This window comes from Quercus lobata, unplaced genomic scaffold (assembly GCF_001633185.2).
Source record: "Quercus lobata isolate SW786 unplaced genomic scaffold, ValleyOak3.0 Primary Assembly Scq3eQI_73, whole genome shotgun sequence".
NCBI classification, from domain to species: Eukaryota; Viridiplantae; Streptophyta; class Magnoliopsida; order Fagales; family Fagaceae; genus Quercus; species Quercus lobata.
Genome location: NW_022154703.1, coordinates 883,352 through 900,409, shown reverse-complemented (window position 1 = coordinate 900,409; position 17,058 = coordinate 883,352). Strand labels below are relative to the sequence as shown.

Below are 17,058 nucleotides of genomic sequence, written 5' to 3'. Positions count from 1 at the left end.
CCTAATCTACCCAGTGCACCTAAGCCCTCCAAGCTTCTTGCTCCAACGAGGTTGCGCCGAACCTTTTTCTTTTCTAGCTTCCCGGATTCCGCTACTAGACCGTAGCATCAACCAATGAAGATTGGTTCCTTCCTAACTGCTTCCCAGAAATCCAAACAGCTCTCTCACTGTAATGATAATGGTGAGAATCAGGTTTGGTATAATACCTCTCAAAGATTTGACAATGGAGAGGAAGAGAGTTGAGTAATTTGAAGAGACTCTAATGTATAGATTGTGGGTGAATCAATCTTGTTTTTCTTTAGGGTTTCTCTCTCAAAATTCTCTCTGGAAGCTCTCTTACAATCGTGGGTAAAAGGGGTATTTATACTGGAGTGGAAGAGGAATGTGAAACGTCAGGTTTTACAAAACAGGGGTGGCTCGCGGCTTGATCTCGCGGCTTGACTAAGTCGCGAGATCCAGTCGCGAGATAACCGTATGGCCAGTTGTCCTGTTTTGTCCTGTAGTGCTCCAGCTTGCATGACTGTTCACCTTCCAGCATGCTTGGCACGTGTGCTGCGTCTGGCGGCTTGAAGCCGCGAGTCACCCGCGAGGCCCAGCCGCGAGTCTCTGTTTTCTTACACACTCTTGAACAATCTTCACTCTATCTCACTCACTACCCTTACATCAAACCCACCTAAATACAGGGTTACTAATTACTGAATTACAAGCAAATTTGGCACGGAATAAAGCCAATTAGATGGTTGAATAAATTCAACCTTACAGACATAATGTACCTTGACTTGTATAAGGGGCTAGGTTTGAAGCCTGAGAACTTGGCAGCCTACAATTACCCTCTGGTGAGTTTTGAGGGAAGAATGGTCATCCCAAAGGGTCAGATTAGACTACCTGTGCAAGTTGGTACGGATGTGGTGGAGGTGGACTTCATCATTGTAGATGTTTTCTCTCCATACACGGCTATTATGGGCCAACCTTGGCTCCATACCCTGGGGGCAGTCTCCTCTACTCTACACCAGAAGGTAAAGTACCCATTCGGAGGCCAAGTTTTGGAGATAGTAGGAAGTCAGGCTGCAACCCGACAATGCCTGGTAGCAACTATCCAACATCGGCCAGAGGTGGAGACCTCGGCAACCGCCGATAATGGGTTATAACAATCAAAGCCCCAGCATTACCCTTAAATGGACCGGCCGACGAGGCAAAATGTGAAGATCTGGAGAGGGTAATGGTTGGTGATGATCCGGAGAAATTCTTTCAGGTTGGGGCTAAACTGCCTTTGCAAGAGAAGGAGTAATTGGGGAATTCCTCAGAGAAAATATTGATGTGTTTGCATGGAGCGCATATGAAGCCCCGGGTATAGATCCGAACTTCATCTGTCATCAACTAAATGTGAATCCTTCCATTATTCCAAAGAGACAGCCACCTCGACGCCCATCGAAAGAGCACGCCGAGGCTGTTAGAAGTAAGGTGGCCAAGCTCAAGTAGGTAGGGGCTATCAAGGAAGTTTTTTATCCTCAATGGTTAGCCAACACGATGGTGGTAAAAAAGAAGACTGGGAAGTGGTGAATGTGTGTAAACTTCATGGACCTTAATAAGGCTTGTCCCAAGGACCCTTTTCTTATGCCAAAGATAGACCAGTTGGTGGATGCAACAGTAGGTCATCCTCGGATGAGTTTTTTGGATGCTTTTCAAGGATATCACCAAATACCGTTAGTATTGGACGATCAAGAGAAGACAGTTTTTGTCACTCTCGTTGGAAACTACCATTATAAAGTGATTCCCTTTGGTTTGAAAAACATAGGGTCTACCTACCAACGAATGATGACTAAAATGTTTGAACCATAACTGGGCAGAAATATTGAGGTCTATATAGATGATATGGTGGTGAAGAGCAAAATAGTGTCTGAGCATGTGGAAGACCTTACGAGCATTTTTGGAATTCTGAGAAAGCACAAGCTGCGTTTGAATGCCTCAAAGTGTTCCTTTGGTGTAGGTCCCGGAAAGTTCTTGGGGTACATGGTGACTCACAGGGGAATTGAGGTGAACCCAAACCAGATTATGGCCATTAACGATTTACAAGCACCTCAGAACCCGAAAGAGGTGCAGAAACTGACAGGAATGACTGCTACTTTGACCTGATTTATCTCTAGGTCAGTTGATAGGTGCAGACCCTTTTTCCTTTTACTGCGTAAATGGAAAGAATTTAAGTGGACCGAGGAATGTGCTATGGCATTTCAGCAGTTGAAAGAGTACCTATCTCGGCCGCCTATCATGTCCAGCCCTGAGGTGGACGAGGTCCTGTTTGCTTACCTGGCAGTTGCCTCTCATGCAGTTAGTTTTGTCTTAATACGAGAGGACAGTGGCGTTCAAAGACCAGTTTATTATGTAAGTAAGTCACTTCATGAAGCCGAGATGTGATACTTATTGCTAGAAAAGGCCATCTTGGCAGTGGTCCATACAACACGTAAACTCCCACATTACTTTCAGGCGCACACAGTAGTAGTCCTAACTCAGCTACCACTCAAGTCTATAATTAGAAGCGCAGATTATACAGGGAGGATTGCTAAGTGGGGCACGATCTTAGGGGCGTTTGACATCAAGTACATGCCTCGCACCTCCATGAAAGGCCAGGTCCTCGCCGATCTAGTAGCCGAGTTTGTTGAGCTCTTAGAAGAAGATGAGAAGAAGCAACATGACATGGATGAAAAGTCCGTCGGCCTGATTTCCACACAGGACGCCTTATCCTAGAAAGTATATGTGGACGGTGCAGCAAACCAACAGGGAGCAGGAGTGGGGCTAGTTCTGATATCCCCTGAAAAGATCGTCATTAAGAAGTCCTTGAGGCTGGGATTCTCAGCTATGAACAACGAAGCGGAGTATGAAGTTTTGCTAATAGGAATGAGTATGGTCCAGAAAATGGGTGGAAAGGTTGTGGAAGTGTTCTCAGATTCAAGATTGATAGTCGGCCAGGTAAAAGGGGAACTGGAAGCCCGAGATGCAAGAATGCAGGAATATTTGAGTCAAGTTAGGCATGTACAAACGAAATTTGAATCTTTTGACTTGTCACATATTCGAAGAGGTGAAAATATCCATGCAAATTCCTTGGCAACCCTTGCCACCTCTTCAGCACGGAATTTCCCCCGGGTAATAATCGTTGAGGATTTGTGCACCCCCACCCCAGTAGGGAAGTACGTGCCCCAGGTTCATCAAGTCAACCTAGCGCCGAGCTAGATGGACCCTATATTGGAATTCCTCGAAAGCGACACTTTGCCTGACGAGAAAATAGAAGCCAAGAAAATACGGAGGAAAGCTCCTCGGTTTTGGCTATCCGAGGATAAAAAGTTGTACAAACGCTCTTTTTTCTGGGCTGTATCTGCTTTGTATACATCCCGAGATGTCAGAGTTACTTCTAGAGGAATTGCATGAAGGAATTTGTGGAATTCACACGGAGGGAAAGTCCCTATCTCATCGGGCCATTACTCAAGGATATTGGTGGCCAAATATGCAGAAGGAAGCGCAGGAGTATGTTAGAAAATGTGACCAATGTCAGAGATTCGCTCCAAACATCCACCAGCCTGGAGGAATTCTTAATCCTCTTTCCAGCCCTTGGCCTTTTGCTCAGTAGGGTTTGGATATTGTAGGTCCTTTTCCTAAGGCATTAGGAAACAAAAAGTATCTTCTGGTCGGCATGGATTATTTCACTAAGTGGGTCGAAACTGAACCTTTGGCTAATATCAGAGACGTAGATGTTAAAAGGTTTATTTGGAAGAATATCGTTACGTGATTCGGAACTCCCCACACCCTTGTCTCGGATAATGGCCTTCAATTTGATAGTAAAGCCTTCAGACAATACTATTTTGACTTAGGAATAAAGAATAGATATTCCACTCCGGCCTATCCTCAAGGGAATGGGCAAGCTGAGGTTGTCAACAAGGTTATAGTCCATGGACTTAAAAAGAGATTGGATGATGCAAAAGGAAAATAGGTGGAGGAATTGCCACATGTCCTTTGGATGTATCGAACAACACCTCGACGGTCAACAGGAGAGACTCCTTTCTCAATGACATATGGAGCCGAGGCCGTCATCCCTTTGGAAACTGGTTTCCCAATGTTAAGGACTAGTGCATTTACCTCAGACGATAACGATGGGCTGTTAGAAAAAAGTTTGGGCTTGATCGAAGAGCGAATGGAGAACGCAATGGTCCAATTGGCTTATTACCAGCATAAACTCAAGCAAGGCTATGATGCCAATGTAAAGCTGAGGCCATTAGCTGTAAGAGATCTGGTGCTAAGGAAAGTTCTGGGAACCACCAAGAATCCAGCTTGGGGAAAACTGGGGCCTAATTGGGAAGGATCGTATCGGATTACTTCAGTAGCCGGAATAGGAGCATATTATCTAGAAGATTTAGATGAAAAAGCTGTACTCCATCCTTGGAATGCAAACAATCTCAAGAGGTATTATTATTATTAGAAGTAATCTTGTTTGGATTTCTTTTAATTTATGCCAATCATACATCATGTGTTTCCACATCTATTGAAGTATTAAATAGAAACTAAGTTATGTTAGGTTCCTCGGACCACAAACTTAGTGGAAATTAATACCCTATGACATGTATTGAAGTATTAAACAAAAACTAAGCCATGTTAGGTTCCTCGGACCACAAACTTAGTGGAAATTAATACCCTATGACATTTATTGAAGTATTAAACAGAAACTAAGTTATGTCAGGTTCCTCGGACCACAAACTTAGTGGAAATTAATACCCTATGACATTTATTGAAGTATTAAACAGAAACTAAGTCATGTCAGGTTTCTCGGACCACAAACTTAGTGGAAATCAATACCCTATGGCATTTATTGAAGTATTAAACAGAAACTAAGTTATGTCAGGTTCTTCAAACCCCAAACTTAGTGGAAATTAATACCCTATGACATGTATTGAAGTATTAAACAGAAACTAAGTCATGTCAGGTTCCTCGGACCACAAACTTAGTGGAAATTAATACCCTATGACATCTATTGAAGTATTAAACAGAAACTAAGTCGTGTCAGGTTCCTCGAACCACAAACTTAGTGGAAATTAACCCTATGACATCTATTGAAGTATTAAACAGAAATTAAGTTATGTCAGGTTCCTCGGACCACAAACTTAGTGGAAATTAATACCCTATGACATCTATTGAAGTATTAAACAGAAACTAAGTTATGTCAGGTTCCTCGAACCACAAACTTAGTGGAAATTAATACCCTATGACCTCTATTGGAGCATTAAACGGGTTCAATGGAAACTAATATAGCCTCTTGCTATTAAAATGCTAGTGCCACATAAACTTGGGAATTTCAAAGGAATGAACCCTTAAATCCCATCCTCGGATCATAGGGTTTCCAATTACCTAGTGAAGACATAAATTCCGGTAGGCTTGTGAGTACAATTTAATGCATAATGGAAGTGCTCTGGATTTAACTTCCTCCAACTTTTGAACGCTTCCTTAAGTTTCAACTTATTAGAAGGGATATATACATATCCAAAATATGTCTATGTGATATTATAGTCTCAATGGTTATCGTCCATTTTAACTGTTCAGAATCAAAATGACAAAACGAATAACACAAAAATGAGATAAACGGGAACTCAAACGAGTTCCAAAAATTAAAAGTGCATACTTCATTAAGATATGTCTAAAAAAAAAAAAAAAAAAAAAAAAAAAAAAAAAAAAAAAAAAACAGAAACAAAATCCCTTACAAAATTTCTAAATAAATTACAAAATAAAGCTTATTTTTTCAACTTAATTTGAAGCTTGGAAGTTTGGTTGGCCGGTTTGTCTGCCTCCGAGGTAGTTATTCCCTCTTTGTCTTTAGAAGCTTCCTTAGCAAGCAAGACTGTAGAAGCCAAGTCTTGTTGAAATCTTTGGGAAGCTACCTCTACCTCCGGAACGGCTGCAGCCTTATCTAAGGATACTTCCTGGGAAGCACCGGTCTCTTTTGTTGGTCCTTGTTGGCTAGGAGGAGGAGGATCCTGAGGCAATACTTCTGGATTTCGATCAGCAGTTACGGAAGTCACTTCATTTTGAGTGGAAGGAGGATCCGAGGCTCGGATTGCAGAAGGGTAAAACACATTCTCTGTTTTCCTCAACAAATGAAGCCTCAACCCTAGCTCGGTTAAGGGCTTCATCCTAAGTTTGGGCGCAGTAAATACGGCATACCACTGGGACCTCTGCCCTAAGGGTTTCCTCGGTCTCAGCTACCCTGAGGTCATAACCCTTCTGCTCGGCCTCGTCCATTGCCTTCTCGGCCTCAACCCTTTTCTTCTCGGCCTCCTCCATGGATTTCTCAGCTTGATCCTTTAGCCTTTGGGTTTCCTCCAGTTACTTTTTAAGGGCTGCCATTTGCTCCCTGGCAGCATTCAATTCTTCATTTGCCTCGCGTAGATGCCTCCTCTGGTCTTCGGCTTGCCTTTGTGCTCCTTCCAAGGCCGAATCAGCGCTACGGCGAGCTTGCTCCTCAGCAGTCAATTTTTTCCTTGCCTCGGCCAGATTGTGGTCAGATATGGTCAAAGTTTGTACAGCGACCGTCCGCCTTTTCCTTTCATCTTCTAACTGCTAGTAGCAGTTATTGAAAATCTTTTCCAGTCTGAAAGTGTTTTGGATAACCTAAAAGGAAATGATCAACACCATAGTCAATAAAAAGTACATATCAGAAAATAATAATTGCAAATAAAAAAAGGGAGGGGGGGGGGAAAGAGTTAACACTATACTATTCCCAAATATCTTTTGTTGTTAAGGAAGAGTTCATTCTTCCTCGCATTCTTCAGTTCGGCCATATCCCTTGGAAACAATAAAGCCTCCTCCACAGTTGAGGCTACGTGGCACCTAATGCCACCATGAAGTCCCTAAGTGACGCATCATCCCTCAGGGGCTCCCCACCGTACATAGGTACTGGCAGCCAAGCTTATGGCTCAGGAAGCTGAGTGTCCGACCTCTCTTGGCTCCGTTGTGAGATATGGCTGATCTTTTGCTGCTTCGCAACTCATTGGGCCTCTTCTTCCCGGGTCGAACGAGATTTTCCAGTATCCACCACGTCCTTCCCTTTTTGCTCCCTTTGCCTTTTCAAATCAGCAGCTTTAGATCTGACCAGCTGAGATTGGTGAGGAGCAGGAGGAGGAGACTTGGTGGGAAGAGGAGGAATCTGAGATTGTGCAGATCTCCCCGGTGCACTTTTCCTAGGTTGATTCTCTATTAGCTCCATTAGACTTCTTTGGGGTTTCCTTTGTACACCCATTTCGTCAGAATTTTTCTCGGAGTGTATAGTTTGATTGAAAACCTCGAACTTGTTTGAAGAGTCTGTCAAATCTACAACTTCATCCAGATTTCTTTCTTCTTCTTCTTCTTCTTCTTCTTCTTCCTTTCTTTTGTCCTCTTCTTCTCTGAGGACGAGTTGGGATGCGAATGCTCCTACTGAAAGACTGGCAACGAAAAGTGGCTGGGTAAGGGGATTGTCTCTAGGGAGCGGAACACCCTCTGGAATGACGAACCCTTGGTAGGCAACGCTGATACGTTGGAGTTGAGGGTCACGAGCTCTAATTACGTATTAAGGAGCTTGAAAGGTGAACGAGAGAGGTGTGTATCCGAGGATCAAATAGGTTGGTTGGACTTGATCATCAGCTTTGTTCACGTATATTTCGGCTCACAACACCCTGTCCAAGCTCGCTTTGTTGACTAAGTTGAGTTTGGGTTTAGTAAAAGGAGAAAGTTTCTCTGCAAACTGAGTTGCAGGAACTCTCTCCAAACCGTGAGGTGTCAAAAGGAGAAAATGACACCTGTCCCACTCACTAAAACTCAAATTCAAGAGAACTCCGTTAACCCAAACGTTAGGCATTCTCCCATTAATGGACTGAGCTATATTTCCCCCTCTTTTTTTTTTTATCAAAATAGTAATTATTTCCCACCATAACCAAAACTTCTGCAAATGAAAATGCTCAGTCCATAAACCACATCAGTCACTCACACACTCTCTGTCTCCTTCCTTCAGCCTCATACAGCTCAAATCCCTTCTCCATCTCTTTCTTTCGTTCTTTTCCCTTTCTCTCTTCAATTGATCTCAGCCACACTCAACCAATGCTCCCTCCGCCTGTCTCCCCTGATCATTCCATTGTTTCCAATAGTCCCACCCATCCACCGCTCTTCACCGTTCCACTCATCCAATCCCTTCCCTCTCAGTTGGCGCCACTCCCTCCAAACCTCTCTCATTCTGCCGTTCCCACTCCCTTCCCCCTTCTCTCTCTCTGCCTTCCCCATCCCCCACCCAACTTGTCCCCGTCGAGAACCACCTCTCCATACCCTTCTTTCTGTGGCAATCTTAGTGATGAAGACGGTTATTTTCGCGGTTATCTTTGTGATGAAGACAAAGATGATTCTTTTGGTGGTAATCTCTGTGACGAACACAAAGACGACGATTCCTTTCGCAATAATCTTTATGACGAAAACAGGGACGACTGCTCAACCTTTTTCAAGGTTTATTTTCCATTAGCAGATTTGAGATTTTTATGCATTGGTTTGTTATTTCTATTATTGTTCATTGTTTGTGATTGATTTTCAAAGTTTGAATATTAGAGCTTGCCTGATCTTAGTTGAGTTTTGTAGCTTCGAATTTTGGGTTGAAAAAACTTAGCTACAGTTTTACTTAGGTTCATGTAAAAACTGAGAAATCTAAATAGAATTGAGAGGATTTCATTGATTGAGAGAGAATTACGAGAATTACAAGAATTGGGAAAAGAATGAATGAAATCAATAGGTGCTCTGTTTTATATACACAGGAAAATATAACTAACTCCCTAAAGGCGCCAAAAAAAAAAAAAAAAAAAAAAAACAGTTATTTGAAACTTCTAGAAACTGTACATGTGTTAGTCTTTGTGTAACAACCTCCTTGATTCACGGAACTAACTCCTTCAATGCTAAGTGAATTATCCGTAGTTTATCTTCCTTTTTCTTGTCTTGTTCTTTCTACTGGGTTCGGAGGGATAGCAATTATGCAGCCCATGTATCTACAAAATTTGCTTTGAACTCTAGGGACCATTTTTGTTTTTCTAATGGCAATCTCCCACCAAGCTTAGAGTCGGTTTGTAAGGGAGATGCCTCCTGTTGTTCTTCTGTTTAGTTTGTTTGAATGAATATGCAGTTTATCAAAAAAAAAAAAAAACTCCTTCAATGCTCTTGGATGAAGAATTCATGATGTGGCACTGCCTCAATCAGTTCCAATACTTCTGTGCTAATTAAGGCATCTGATGCAAGCTTTGTGGTCTGAGCAATGCATTCCTCATCAGCAAATGCTGCACTGCTTGCTGCCCTCTTGGCTTGACCAGTGCATCTAGCATCAGCAATTGCTGCATTGCCTGCTACTTTTGTGGCTTGGCTAGTGCATCACTCATCAGTAGCTGCTACACCACTTGCTACCTCTGGCTTGGGTTATGCAACTCTGCTATGGGATGTTGCTTTCACTTTTAATAGTTTACTAATTAAATTCAGCTATTTAGGGGCAAATACATAGTTAAATTTAATTGGAGAACATAAGGTATAACATTGAACTAGGTGTATCTAAGTTTTGTTCTTTTTTGTAACTGGGTATCTAGGAAACAAATGTATATACTTACTAAAATAGATACTGATTTCAGCATAGATTTGAGGCTTTCTTTGTTATTTGGAGTTATGTTAACTACATGAAAATGTTAGTTTTGTATCTTTGTTGAAGTATATGTTTCCTTTACTTAATCTGTTGTTGTGCATCAGCTCATTTACTTTTTTTTTTTTTTTTTTTAATTCAAAAGAAGGCTCAAGTAGTACCTACTCATGGAAGCCCAAAAAAATCAAGCATTGCAATAGACACTCCAAAAATTGGCATGAAATTTGATTGTGATGATAGTGCATATGAATTTTACAAAGATTATGCCCACCAAATTGGCTTCAGTGTACGGAAACAATTTATAAAGAGAGGAAATATGGGACAAGTCATAAGGAGAACATTTTGTTGCTCAAAAGAGGGTGAACGAGGTGTTGACAAACGCCAAGAACAGGTACATTTTCATCGCCCAATCTCACGAGTAGGTTGTTTAGCACAAATGACATGTCAACTTCAAAAAGATGGTATGTTAGAAGTTGTTTCTTTTCATGAACAACATAATCATGAGTTTGCTCCTTCACCAATGAAACATATGTTAAGATCAAAAAGAAAAATTGCACCTGCTCAAAAAGCTATTGCAAATGATGCAGAGAAGTCTGGAATATCAATAAAACAAACTATAGATTTATTGAGCATGCAAGTTGGTGGTCATGAAAATCTTGGTTTTTTGGATTATAACTATAAAAATCATGTACATTGTGAAAGGAGAAAGGCTTTGTAGAAAGGTGATGCTCGTGCTATGATGGAATATTTTCATAATATGCAATTAGAAGATCCATCTTACTTTTATTCAGTACAAGTTGATGATGATGGTCTAATATTGAACATATTTTGGGCTGATGCTAGATCAATAGTTGATTATGGCCACTTTGGAGATGTTTTGTGTTTTGATACAACTTATAGGACAAATCAATATGATCAACCCTTTGCTCCATTCATCGGGGTTAATCATCACAAACAAACAACCATCTTCGGTGCAGCTTTACTTTATGATGAAACCATAGAGTCATTTAAGTGGTTGTTTAAAACTTTTTTGAGTGCAATGTCAGGGAAGTAGCCAAAAACTATACTTTTAGATCAGTCTGCTGCAATGGCTAAGGCAATAGCAGAGGTATTTGTTGAATCGAATCATCGTTTATGTGTATGGCATATTTATCAAAATGCTGCTATGAAACTAAGTCATGTATTTCATTCATCAAAGCACTTTGCAACTGATTTGAGCACTTGTATGTATGATTATGAAGATGAAGATGAATGGCTAGTTGCATGGAATAATATGCTTGAGAAATATGATCTTACTAATAATAAATGGTTGTGTGGGATATTTGATCTAAAAGAAAAATGGGCCATGGTATATGGTCGACATATGTTTACTGCTGATATGAAAAGCACCCAACGTAGTGAGTCAATGAACAATGTGTTGAAAAAATACTTGAAATCGAAATATAATTTTTTGCCTTTTTTGGAACATTACTCTAGAGTCTTGGTTGATAGAAGACGTCAAGAACTACAAGCCGAGTTCAAAATGAGGCAGACAACACCAGTTTTACAACTTGATGTGGAGATGTTGAGACATGCTGTAAAGTTGTACACCCCAAAAATGTTTAAAATGTTTCAAGATGAATATATGAAGATGGGGGATTGTACAATTTTCAAGGTTAGTAAATCTGATACTATCATTGAATACAAAGTTAAATATAGGCAAAAAACTCAAGAGCACCTTGTTAAATATGAAGCCTCAACAACTAATGTTCAGTGTAGTTGCATGAAGTTCAGTTTTGTAGGAATTCTTTGTGTCCATGCTTTGAAGGTTCTTGACAAAAAAAACATTCAGATACTTCCAACTCATTATATATTGAAAAGATGGACACAAGATGCAAAACTTGGTTCTATCAAGAACTATCATGGTGTTGATATTAAAGGTAATGCTCAAGAGTCATTGGGAAAGCGTTACTCTCATTTATGTCACAATTTTCGTGAAGTTTCCATACTTGCAGCAGAATCTGAGATTATGTATGATTATGCCAAAAAATGTTCTGAAACATTATTGAAGGATTTGCAAGAAATGAGGAAAAAATGTTATTCCCTTAGCATGGAGGATCATTCAAAGGTCCATGATGAAGTTGTTCTTGAGGATGTTTTACAAGGTGATAATGGATGCCAATCCCATGAGGGCATAACTTTTTAGGATATACGTGGAATTAAAACAAAACCTACTGTTGGACGTCCAAAATCAAGGTTGAAAGGTGTGTTAGAACGGCCAAGAAATCCTAAATCTCAAAGAAAAAAGGCATGTGAGTCAAGACAAGTTCAATCACTTGGATGCCTAAATAAAGTAAGATATGCTACATTGCACTATAATATATGAATCTATATGTCTATAAATTTATTTTAAGTTTATGTGACAATTATTCTTTGCACATGTTATAGGCCAATTCCTCATTTGACATTAATTCTCTTGAAGAAAATAGTAATGTTGAACAAGTTTCACAGTTGGTGGATAATTTCACTCAGGTATGAATCTTTGGGTTTGAGTTTTCAAGTACTTTTCAACCTACCGATAATAATCACTGTGCATTTTCTTTTCCTGGATAATTACCAACTTTAGGCCTTTGACAATCCCCTCCCCCTCTTTAAGAAGGAAAAAAAGATAAGGAAATGCTTCCTTCCTGTAACAAAGCCTGATTGACTATGTGAGGGAATTAGTTATAAGATTTTGTTTGTGTGTGTGTGTGTGTGTGTGTGTGTGTGTGTGTGTGTATTGAATGAACACCTCACTACTTGAAATAATAAGATATACATGTCATTGACGTAAATTTGTTAAAATGTAGGAATCTGTCTTTTGTAGTCATTTGGTTGGACAAGACTATGTTGTTGGACATATTGTTGAGACAAATCAGGTATACATATTCCTTGTGATTTTTGCTACAACTTGAACCTATATTTTTCCTAAGTTTTTTTTTTATACATATATTTATATTTGGTGGCATATTTGCAGGTTTCAGTAGCTCTTGATGATAATTTATAATCCTTGAAGAACACCATATTGGAGACTTTTTGAATTATATTTTTGCAAAGCATGTCTTAGTTGGCAAGCTAGTCCATATTTTTGGACAATTTTTTGTATAGCCAGTGGACAATATATGATACATACAAATGACAGTTAGTGGACAACAACATATTGGACAATTTGTTAGAAATAATATCTAACAATTTTTGTAACTAATGAAGCTACTCAAACATGTTAGGTTCTATATTTGCATGTTTGAGTAGCTTCTAGTTAGGCACTAATGATATATGTAAAATGACATATTTTTAAATGCAATGGAAATGTACATTTCTACATGTTAAGATCCATATGTGCATAACTGCATATTATGTAATGAAAAAGTTTTGTACATGCCTTTTTTGTTTCATTGCTAAGTGGTGTTCATTTTTGGATTTTATGTTTCAAGATGACTTTATTTCATGCTTCAAAATCTATAAACTAGAACAAATTGATATATTATAAAAGCTTTATAACTTTTTAGATTGCATGTTATGTTTGCAACTTCTTCAAAACAAGTGAATAATTCACTGTTAGCAACTTCTCTCACTTTTAGCATAATTCACTGTTGGTAGAGGTGAAAAATTGAAGCAAATATCTCCCACTTTTCAGCAATGATATCTGCATTATGCCTTAAGTTGTGCTCATCTCTAAGAATATCAGTTAACACACATTCCATATACAAAGTCCAATGAAAATTTTTTTTTATTTTTGGTTAAAAGACAATAACATTAAACTAAAAAGCTACATCCAGTTCAGTACAAAGTTTGTTAAAAAATACACCATTACAGAAATCCTCCAAAGCCTTAGCTAAGTCCACAGGTGGACTTGTAAACAAAATGAAATCTAGTTCTTGGTCAGCACCTATTCTAGCTATCAAATCAGCGCCTATTCTAACTCAACAACAAGGCAAGGCATACATAAACTCGTGGATTTCGTGGTGAAGTCACACAATACATAAACTCCAATGTTTGGTTGTGGATCTCCATAGGCATATTTGGATTTGGATTTTTCTTGTTGAAGACATATGAATTTCTGCTCTTCCATATACTCCACACAGCAAAGTTGAAATAACTTCTGTCTTCTCGTTCATTTTCAGTTCTTGGTTTTCTTTTCATTTTCCTGCTTACCCTTGTCATCCCATTCCCTATATGTTGAAATAATCATGATAAAAAAAAAAATAATAATTAAACATCTTATAGATGCAAACATTACATGATATGACATATATGATAAAAAATAATAAATATAATAAGGCCAATGGTGAATATATTTTTTAAACATAACTTATTAAGGGATAAAAGCAATATGAGAGCTTCTAAACCATAGTATAGAAGCTTGTATTAGCTATTCCCTTTCTACTAAAATACAGTACTCAAACCACATGTACATGTCAAATAGCCCATGGTTTTTTTTTTTTTTTTTGGATAATGGGAGTTATATATAAATGAACATGTAGCACTCAAATTTGTAACATTATGAAGTCCGTTACAAAGTTTAGTGCAAAATTTCACAAAGGAAAATCTAGCAATGCTATTTTATACATTATGGTTCTTGATTAGTGTTTTCTCTAGTTTGATTTAGACTTTAATCTATTCAAAGAAACTTATTTTAACATTTACAAAGCAAAAAAGAAAGTTTGAACTTTATACCACCTTTAAGCCTTTATAGACCTCTAGCATCAACAATTTTCAAAATTTCAACTACGACAATAGATTAGACAAAATAACATGACTTAGCACCTTTAAGCCTTTGACAATTGTGATCATAGTACATTAAACAATGTTTTCCTTAACAGCTTGTATCACTCAGCTTGGTATTTGCTTTCCATAACAAAGGCTGCAAACCTAAGAGCTACTATTAAGAACAAGTGCAGCGACTTTGTCTTTCAAAATACAAAGTACAAGACTTCACAAATTGGCGGATAAATGATTAGGAATTTCAACTAAGCCATCCAAACATAACAGCCTATTGCATTTTGGTTACCCATTCAATCATTGCATAGAAAGTGCATAATGCATTTACATATAATACTATACAAATATATATATATATATATATATACATATTTATATATATATTTTTATCAAACTACTAATTAACACATCACAATTTTAATGCCTACCCACAAACTATGAAAAACCACATATTATTTAAGCATGAGTTTTGAAACCATTCCCCTAAGTCTGCTCTGAATTATGCAGTAACAGGAAGTATTGGCTAATTGTTTCTGCTTTAACACAAGTTTGTAAGGGCCTTTCAATTATCCTGTCAATTTTTTATTTTCATTCTCATTATGTTCTTTGTAATCCTACCTAAAACCCCACCCAACAAGCAAGGAACTCCACCATCAAATCCTCCTCCAAGAATCCTGCCACCCTCCTTCACAACTTCTAGTATCCCTACCCAATTACCACCGGTAAAAAAAGTTTAGCCACAACAAACCCAACTACCACTGATAATCACTACCAACAAAAACTGATAGGAAAATTAAATAGATAGTACAACATCAGTTTCAGACACAATTCCACCGATACTAGGGGCTACAAAACTCAAGTAAAATCAGGAAAACACCAATACTCAAACTTTGAAAATCAATCACAAACAATGAACAACAATAGAAATAACAAAACCATGCATAAAAATCTCAAATCTGTTAATGGAAAACAAACCTCGAAAAAGGTTAAGCAGTCGCCTTTCTCTTCGTCATAGTCATTACCGCGAACGAAATCATCTTTGTGATGGGGATAACTTCGAAAAGAATCGTCTTTATCTTCGTCACTAAATTAGCACGAAAATAATCATCTTCATCACACAGGGAGGGATTGCCACAAAAAGAAGGGTTTGGAGGGGTAGTTCTCAGCGGCGACATTGTGGGTGAGGGATGGGAACGATAGAATGAGGGATTCGATGGGTGGAATGGTGGAGAGTGGTGGATGGGTGAGATCGTCGGAGACAAGAGACAAATCGGGGGGACCGGCGGAGGTAGATTGGTTGGTGGAGTTTGGGGCTGAAACGATTGAATATAGGGAGAAGGGTCTGGAACAAAACAGAGAGATGGGAACCGATTTTCTTTGAAGGAGAGAGAGAGAGAGAGAGAGAGAGAGAGAGAGAGAGAGAAAGGACTGATGGTTTTAATAAAAAAAATATAACGGGAGAGTGCCTAAACGTTTGGGTTAACAGAGTTCACTTGAATTTGAGTTTTTGTGAGTGGGACAGGTGTTATTTCCTCCTTTTGACACCTCACGGTTTGGAGAGAGTTCCTGCAACTCAGTTTGCAGAGAAACTTTCTCCTTAGTAAAACGCCTATCTGCGAAATCATTGAATTAAAAGAAAGTTTTATTAGAAACAATAATATTGAGACACAAAAAAAAAAAAAAAAAAAAAAAAAAAAGAAGAGAAACAAAAAAAAAAAAAAAAAAAAAAAATGTGAACCAAAATTCATGAGTCTACGGCTATCCTCCCACTTGGTTTTCCCTCCTCCGTTGGACAGGGCAGACCATCGTGCCATTCCTCGGAAAAGATAAGGAAGTCCTCTAAATTCTTGTTTGAAGTGGGAAGGCACTGAATTAGCCTTATGGCGGGATACCTTGATTTGAGGTAATATCCCTGCCCCTTCAAATGGTGCAGATTATACACCCAATTCACGTCATGATGGGTCAGGTTTAGGTTCATTCTCTCGTTTAAGGCTTCTATACTTTCCAAGACCCTAAACATGTTCGGGGCACACTGTGTAGGAGATAACCTAAAAAACCTAAGGTAATTCTTAGTAATAGTACCCATGGGAATGGTCATCCCACCTTCTATGAAGGCGATCATGGGAATGAACACTTCCCCTATTTTTCTAGCACCGACCCACTCCCCCTGGGCCCCATACCTCACACCCATTGTTGGTGGGATCCTATGCTTAGCCTGGAAGCTTCTCATACCCTCCTCGGACTCAACCAGACATTGAAACTTACCCATTTTCCTAAAAGGTTACGAAGAAAATAAACAAGTTTAAGATGAAAACTAAAAAGGTTTTAAGAAGACTTACAGGTTTGAAAGATGGTCCTCGGACAAAATTCTAGTATTTGTAGACGCACAAGGAAATGAAAAAGAGAGAGAGAGGTTCAATGTATGAGCTTTAGAATTTTGCGATTGCTAAAAGTAGGAGAGAGAATTGATTTGAAAAGCTATTTATAGTAGCGTAGAAGTTACAAGCGGGAAAGTTCCCGCTCGTAAAACAAGAAAAGCCCTCCATCGTACGATTTACATCTTACCGTTGAATGTGGGGGACAGGGGCGTCGCCAAAATTTAATGTTGGCGTGCTTTGGACGCCGAAGCTTCAGGAGCGTATCCAGAG

At 39.0% G+C, this 17,058-nt stretch overlaps 1 protein-coding gene across 1 annotated transcript; it reads left to right on the top strand.

The window, feature by feature from the left end:
• Positions 1–10,757: 10,757 nt before the first annotated feature.
• On the top strand, positions 10,758–12,695 carry LOC115972762 (protein FAR1-RELATED SEQUENCE 5-like). The gene is made up of 4 exons (XM_031093019.1): positions 10,758–11,804; positions 12,098–12,181; positions 12,499–12,567; positions 12,666–12,695. The coding sequence occupies exons 1-4, from the start codon at positions 10,758–10,760 to the stop codon at positions 12,693–12,695; spliced, it is 1,230 nt and encodes a 409-aa protein (XP_030948879.1).
• The last annotated feature ends 4,363 nt before the right edge of the window (positions 12,696–17,058 follow it).